Source organism: Apodemus sylvaticus, chromosome X, assembly GCF_947179515.1.
Source record: "Apodemus sylvaticus chromosome X, mApoSyl1.1, whole genome shotgun sequence".
NCBI lineage: Eukaryota > Metazoa > Chordata > Mammalia > Rodentia > Muridae > Apodemus > Apodemus sylvaticus.
The window spans coordinates 133,998,628-134,006,175 of NC_067495.1; the positions used below are offsets into that span (position 1 = coordinate 133,998,628).

Sequence of the window (7,548 nt, forward strand, 5' to 3'; positions counted from 1 at the left end):
CTGTGTACCTCTATTCTGAGCCGGCAGCCCTGGCTCTGGAGGCCTGCCTCCTCCACTTTATTACCTTCCAAAGGGGCGCACCTTGTCTAGGCCTCGGTCTCCTCATCTGTAAATTGGGGATAATAATAGCACCTTCCTCCCATGGCTGTAGTGGTAATGAAATGAGATACTGTATCCCAAAGCACCCAGCACAGTGTCTGGTTGTTGAATCTGAATCCCGGTGCTACACTCCCTGGTCTAGGCCATCACATCTGGAGGAATCACTTACCAGGATCAGCCCTGGCATGCCGAGTGCTTTGTGTGTGTTACCTGCTCTAAGAAGCTGGCTGGGCAGCGTTTCACCGCTGTGGAGGACCAGTATTACTGCGTGGATTGCTACAAGAACTTTGTGGCCAAGAAGTGTGCTGGATGCAAGAACCCCATCACTGGTAGGCTAAAGAGTCCTTGCTAAGTCTGCCAGGCTAGGTTTTGCGCATGGTAACCATCTCTCATTTTCCTGGCGTCGGTTCCATCCACAAAAGGCCCTTAGACAATGCCCTTCTACCCCTACCATTGTGGCCCTAAAGGCCCTTCCAAATAGTTTGGATTGTGTCCCAGGCCAGGTTAACTCTTGCAGTGCAGAGGGCTTCCTGAGTACTGTTGACCAACTAACCATGCCAGGAGGTTACAAGCGAAAGAAAGCAAGGCAGTGCACAGGGGCCAAGGGGGCGGGGCAAGAGGAAACAGGTGGGAGGAGCTAGTGGCGGGGCCAGGGGTGTTAAGCGGGAAGGGGGAGGGTTAGGGGGCCAGAAAGCTATAACCTGGCTTTATACCACCCCATAGTGGAAGGCAAGTGCAGAGGGTCTGCTAGCAGGGTCATTTGTATTTAAGTTTAATCTTGTTGTGATCAGAAGCAAAGCTAATCACTTCATTCCTCATCTTGCGGCCGCGATCCACGTGCCCTGAGCCCTTTCCCAATTTTCCCATCTCCCCGGGGAGCCTTGAAATGTACATTTGAGAAGACTTTTGCCATCCTCAGGGAAAAGGACTGTGTCAAGAGTGAGCCACCCAGTCTCTAAAGCTAGGAAGTCCCCAGTGTGCCACGGGAAACGCTTGCCTCTCACCCTGTTTCCCAGCGCCAACCTCCGGGGCAGGCATCCGGGTGGAGAGAGGACTTGTCCCTCGTGGGTGGTGGTTCTTTATAGAAAAAATCGAAGCTTAGCAGCTCCTCGAGGCCCGGTAAGTGTACACCCTACAAACAGCCCAAGGTTGCCTCCTGGTGGCCACTTTGATGTCATGGCCCTGATTATTTAAAAAAAAAAAAAAGACTTGTTATGCTGGGAGGTCGGTGTTCGTCACAGAGCTATAGTGGTGGTGGTATGGGAACACGGGTTCTTTAAATCAAGGAAGCCATTAGCTGAGCTCTGGCATCTTTTCAGGTCCTTGACAGCCATAGAAGGGTTGCGGCGGCGCGGGGGACAGTGGCGGCGCGGGGGACAGTGCGCGGTCGAGTAGAGGGGAGCAGAGAACCCGGCAGACACTGACTGTGTGCCTGTCGGCTCTGTGAACGGGCAAGTTGTCAATTTACCTCTGACTCCTGGCTTCCGCATCGGTCTGCATTCAGCTGTCTCTCTGTTTTCTTGTGTTTTTCCACAGGGTTTGGTAAAGGCTCCAGTGTGGTGGCCTATGAAGGACAATCCTGGCACGACTACTGCTTCCACTGCAAAAAATGCTCCGTGAATCTGGCCAACAAGCGCTTTGTATTTCATAATGAGCAGGTGTATTGCCCTGACTGTGCCAAAAAGCTGTAACTTGACAGGGGCTCCTGTCCTGTAAGATGCGTTGTGTCCTTCGCTCACTCCCTCTGAGTGGGCTTTCTCCTCCTTAAAGTTGCTCTTTCTGTCTTTCCTCCCATTTTACAGTATTAATCAACCAAGGACACACAATAATCATATTAGGATTTAGCAAAGAGCAACCTTGCAGCAAAAATAATTTCTCTGTTGTTGCAATGGAAAAACAAACAAACAAAAAAAAAACCTTTGACTCTTCTGCATGTTTCTCATAGAGCAGAAAAGTGCTAACCATGTAGCCACTTCATGATGTAAGTAAGAAGCGTAGGCGATAAAGCTCCCACTGAGATACCTTTGGGACTCAGTCGGGATGCACTGTGCGGTTGCGGTCACGTGACTGCGGTGCAAGAGTTGCAGCGGCTGCTCCAACTCCCTGCTCACCTTCTGGGCAGTTAAGAACTTACCAGAATGCATGGTTTAACTTCCTTCTCAGAACTCTGACCCTCTTTCTGTTCTTTTGTGCTTTCACACGACTAACACAGATTTCCAGAGAATTAACATTTTGAACTTTGCTGTAATTCTCAAGTGACTTCCCCCATACTAACTTTTGACTCCCCTCCGTGGCGTGTTCTCTGAGCGGTCCTACTTTAAAGCCTGGACCACACAGGTGATTTGGAGCATCTAAGCAGATCTGAGAGAACGAACCTGTCTTCAGGACAAACTCGCCACAGTGACTACTTCTGAAGCTTAACAAGACTAACTCTCCTGTCCTGTTTAATTTTTTTTTAAATTTTGTTTTATTGAGTAGTAAAATAGTTTATGGGTTTGGAAACTTGCATGACAATATTTGAGCCTCCTCAAACGTTCCTGCAGTTTTGAGATTCATCCTGTAGACGTGACAAACGCTCTAGAGTGGTAGCTGAGCAGGCACAGGGCTGGCTGGCATCATCAAGAATACATGTCACAGCAGTGACGAGGTGAAGTCCTTGTAACATAACTGTTGTCTGCTCTTTGTCTGCATCCAGGAAGAGTGCAAAGTCCCATTTCTTGTGATTCTTAGAACTTTGCCTCCAGAGTTTAGTTAGGTCTCTGGGGCTGTTGAGGCTGGTCATCGTCCCTCACTGGCAGGACTGGGTGGGTTCTCACCTCCTCCTCCTCCTCTGAAACGCAGGATTGCCTACGTAACTGTACTCTTCATCTTATTACATATATAACGAGCCAATATCAAAGTAAAGGTGTAATGAAAATACACACTCATATATTACTGTAGGCGTGGTTGTAGATGCCAACACCTCATTTCCATATTTGTCATTAGCTGTTTCCATCTACTGTTTGATTGTAATCTTACAAAAATAAAGCAGCATAGAAAGAACACGTCTCCTGTCTTTTTATTCTGCCCAAAGGAAGCCTGAGAGTGTAATACACTGCTACTCCACAAAATCGGGCACCTTGCTCCTAACTTCAAGAAAATAGTTCATTGCAATGTACAAACCTGTAGGACCACTCTGGTCTAGTTTAAAAAAAAAAAAACCCTCAGGGTGTTTCCTGGATTTTCATGTCCCACAAAAGGCAAGAAATGACAATTTTCTCTTGGGCAGGATAGGCAGGAAAGGAATCCAAAATAGGGCCACTTGAGGAGGAATCGTGGTCCCTCCCTCTCTTCCTTTCCTCTGGAGCCTGGGACCTTGCGTTGCTGCATCCTCACCCTATTATCCTCCCTACCTTTACTCGGTTTGTACTTTGAGCCCTGTTGCGACAGAGAAGAGCAGGCTGGCCTGCGATCCTGTGCAGCCATGCAGTCAGGGCGCCTGAAGCTCTTATTCTTAGCCACCCAGCCCTCTCTGCCCCAGAAGGCCCATGGCAGTGGGTGCCTGCTGTACTCACTTTCTGTGCCCTGCTCTTCCCCCTATAGGAGGTTCCAAATGCCTCGGGCACCTTGAGAAGCAAGCTACATTGCAGCTAAAGGTGGATGGTTGGGGTGACAAAGAGTTAGGTGACAAAGACTTAGGCTACCACAAGCCCTGCCTTGGCGATTTTTTTTAAAATGTCCTTTTTGGTGGATATCAGAATCTTGAGAAATAATGGGGTTGGAGTGGTCTCTTGTTCAGCTGAAGCACTTGCCATCAGGAACAAGAGCTGAAACTTGTCAGACTCCACCTCAAGCCAAGCCCCCCCCCCCTTTGTGCTATAGATTGACAGTTAAGAATCTGGACCATCATGGGCTGGAGAGATGGCCTAGCTGTTAAAGGCTAGGCTCACAAGAAAAAAAATATAAGAATGTGGACCATCCCCTCTGGGTGTGTTTCTTTTTAGAAACATCTTTAAACCACTGATGAGCACCTATGCATGTTTCTGAGGCCATGCCTCTGCACCACACCAGCTAAAGAAAAGGTACACTGGGGACTGGAGAGATGGCTCAGTGGTTAAGAGCACTGGATGCTTTTCCAGAGGTCCTGAGTTCAATTCCCTGCGACCACATGGTGGCTCACAGCCATTTGTAATGAGATCTGATGCCCTCTCCTGGTGTGTACTCATACATAAATAAAAAGTGTAAAAAAAGAAAAGGTAAGAAAGCAAAGCTACACTACCTAAAATACCCAAAACCATCTCTTCCACTTGGTCCACAGTCTGCAGCAAAACATCCTTCCATACTGAAGAAACGGATCCACCAGGCATCTGTCTCTGCAGTTGCTTGCCTTTAACACTGATCTTCAGAAGCAAACAGGTCCTACACACTGGGTCTAATTTCACAGCAAATACTGGGCCCATTTTCCAGATAAGAAAAGCACAAGAGATTAAGCTTGCTATGAGCTTGTTACACAGCTCATGGGAGAGAGGTCATTTGGAGCATATTAATATGTCAATTATGACACTACACTATCACAGAAATGGACATACGAGTAAGGAAAGGCATTAGGATATCCACTAGTTTAGAAGACACCTGTTTATTGTATGACTAAGCTCAGGAGAAACTGGATTACATAGCTTGTCACTACACTATCAGCAGAGAAGCATCATTGAGACAAGAACATAACTGACGTCTGACGTCTAACAGGGTGAGGACTGAAGCAAGGTTCACATCCTGGGCAGGTGACAATTCACTAAGCTCGTTCCCTCATTTTTAAAATGAGAATAGCTCATTTCAAAATTGTGTGCATATGACACAGTCACAGGAGAACTTAGTGGGGTGACTGGTAGCAGGGAACCATACCATCAGCGTTAGCAAGGCTTCTGTCCTCAGCACCAGACATACTGCAGTGGTGTCTTCCACTTACTCCAGAAGCCACAGGTCGGGGTGGCTGCCACAGCCTTATAAACACCAGTTCACAAAGACTAGGGATAAATAAGGGGGTCAACTGTATCAAAAGCAAAACTTACTGACGTAAAGCATGAGTAACAGATTGATGTGTTCATTTAGTGGAACTTCCTTTATTCCTGCTAGTCTCCTAGAGTGCTGGGATTACAGGCATGGTGCTACAGTGCCTGGACAAACCATATTTTAAGATTCGAACCTTGGGCCCATGAAATGGGTTCACTGGGTTGAAGCACATGATATGCAAACCCAATCATCCAGCCCTTGGAACCATGGAAAGGTGGAAGGAGAGAATCGACTCCCTAAAGTTGTTCTCTGACCACTGCATGCATACTGTCGCCTGCATGTTCCTACACTCACATTAATGCTGGTACTGGTAATGGAAGCTCAAACTTAGGCACATCGGGTCATAAGCAGTCACAATTATGCCATGAAGAAATGTGTACATAAGAATATACCAACTGACTCAGCATGGGTTTATAAAGCAGTTTTTAAAAACTTACACATTGGGGAGATAGCTCAGTTGGTAAAGTGTCTCTTTAAACATTAAGACCCAAGTTTGATTCCCAGAACCCACCTAAAACCTTGAGATGTGAGGGCCTCATGCTCGTAACCTCAGTGCCAAGGAGGAGATAGACAGCTCTGGGGCTGACTGCCTAACCAAACTAACCTAATCAGTAGGCCCCAGGTCTCAGCAAGAGACCTTGTTTCAAAAAACAAAGTGAGTGGCTTGTAAGAGATGACACTTGAGACTGATCTTTGCTTTCCATATGTATATACACATATATGTATACACACACATTCCATGTTTTTCTCATCAGACAAAGAGACAAAATTGAAGGGTTAAAAGGAGAATGTTCTGAAAGGAGACAGTGAGGATGGTTGCACAGCCTCATGGGCAAAAATGGCGACTTCTAACTGGGTGAAGTGGCTGTGGCTTATACCTGCAGCCACATGGAAGCTACACAATCGAGAAGGCAGCTTGAAATCACAAGTTTACAACTAGACTTGACAACAAAGCGAGATCCAGCCTTAACAAAAGATAGAAAACAAAAGGGATGGGAAGGGAGGGAAGGGAAGGGAAGGAAGAGGAGGGAGGGGAGATTATTACATGAATTTCACCATACTACAAACAAAACAAAACAATAAAACCAAAACCTACTTTAACAATGGGCCTCAGCTATAATAGCTCAATCAGGAAATAAAGACCAAACTTCTGCTGGACGGTAAATGGTGGCACACACCTTTAACCCCAACACTTGGGAGACAGAGGCAGGGGGATCTCTGAGGTCAGCCTAACCTACAGAGCTAGTTCCAGGACAGCCAGGGCTACACAGTAAAACCCTGTCTCAGAAAAACAAAAGCAAACTGAAACAAAGAAAAGGGTTTGAAGACACACTTTCCTGTTCTAAACCTGGAAGTCTGCATAATGAACATCTAGATGAATAGAGAAAGATAAAGATCTTATTGTTTGTTGGACTTGCCAGGCCCCTGTATTCATACCTTGCTTGACCCTTGCAATCACCTTTATATGACCATCACTGCATTTTTACTATCATAATGAAAACAAAACTTGTTTTCCCTGAGACATGCAGAGAAATATCAGAAGCTTATCTTTCAGGACCCTTGCCTTCTTCTGTCTACATGTAAGAACCAGTATCTCAAAATATTTTTAAATTCAATGCATTCTGCTATAATACATAACCCAGAACCAAGAATCAGAAAATGTAATTATTTCCTTTTGCCAATCCAAAATAGATCGCCAAAGGAACATTTCCCTGCTTTAAAACATTTGTGATTCAGCACTGAAGGTCATTGCTGTTAGGACAAGGAATATGAAATCATATTGAGTTCGTGTGTGTGTGTGTGTGTGTGTGCTACATGTGTGATGTACATGTGTATACATTTGTATGCCTGCACTGGAATTGAAGAATGCTGCTGCTTTTGTCTTCATGTGGCACAGGTGTCTAGAAAAAGGCTTCAAGACAGAAAAAAACCTGAAGGACACAATATTTAAGGGAATTAATCATATTCCATGAGACTAGAGACAAGTACTGCTTTATGTGTGCAACAGAATATAAGCCTCGTCATTTGTTTCAAGACAACACACTGACGAAAGCATGAAAGATATTGATGGTTCCATGCTTATATTGTCAGATTCTGGCATTTGGAGGTATCAGTACAGGACAGGGGTGAGAACCGAATTATAAAAGGCACTTATGGACAGACAATAGTGTGCTGTTATGTAACCTCCGGCGTGTATTAGGAACTCTCTGACACAAGTCTTGTAAACACTACAAATTCCTCATACACTTTCTTATGTTCTCTACATGATTAAATTGTGTTTCTAATTGTTGAAGTAGTGTCACCGTAAATAGAATAAACTATTTTAGGGTTTTAAATAGATCCTGTCATAGAGACACTCAATGAGGAATCCTTTGCAGAAAACACTCCTGGATAGAAAAC

The 7,548-nt window shown here is 45.4% G+C and overlaps 1 protein-coding gene across 9 annotated transcripts in view; it reads left to right on the forward strand.

Annotated features, from left to right (window-relative positions):
- The window catches only part of Fhl1 (four and a half LIM domains 1), a 59,737-nt gene extending 56,596 nt beyond the window's left edge, over positions 1 to 3,141 (forward strand). For 5 of the 9 annotated variants that reach the window (XM_052171807.1, XM_052171804.1, XM_052171803.1 and 2 more), the window contains 3 exons: positions 242 to 428; positions 1,019 to 1,218; positions 1,636 to 3,141. In XM_052171807.1, coding sequence (XP_052027767.1) covers positions 242 to 428; positions 1,019 to 1,218; positions 1,636 to 1,719 — 471 coding nt within the window. In that variant the 3' untranslated portion in view covers positions 1,720 to 3,141. The remainder of the gene's footprint in view (positions 1 to 241; positions 429 to 1,018; positions 1,219 to 1,635) is intronic. The other 4 variants (XM_052171809.1, XM_052171810.1, XM_052171812.1 and 1 more) reach the window with 2 other exon arrangements.
- Positions 3,142 to 7,548: the final 4,407 nt, after the last annotated feature.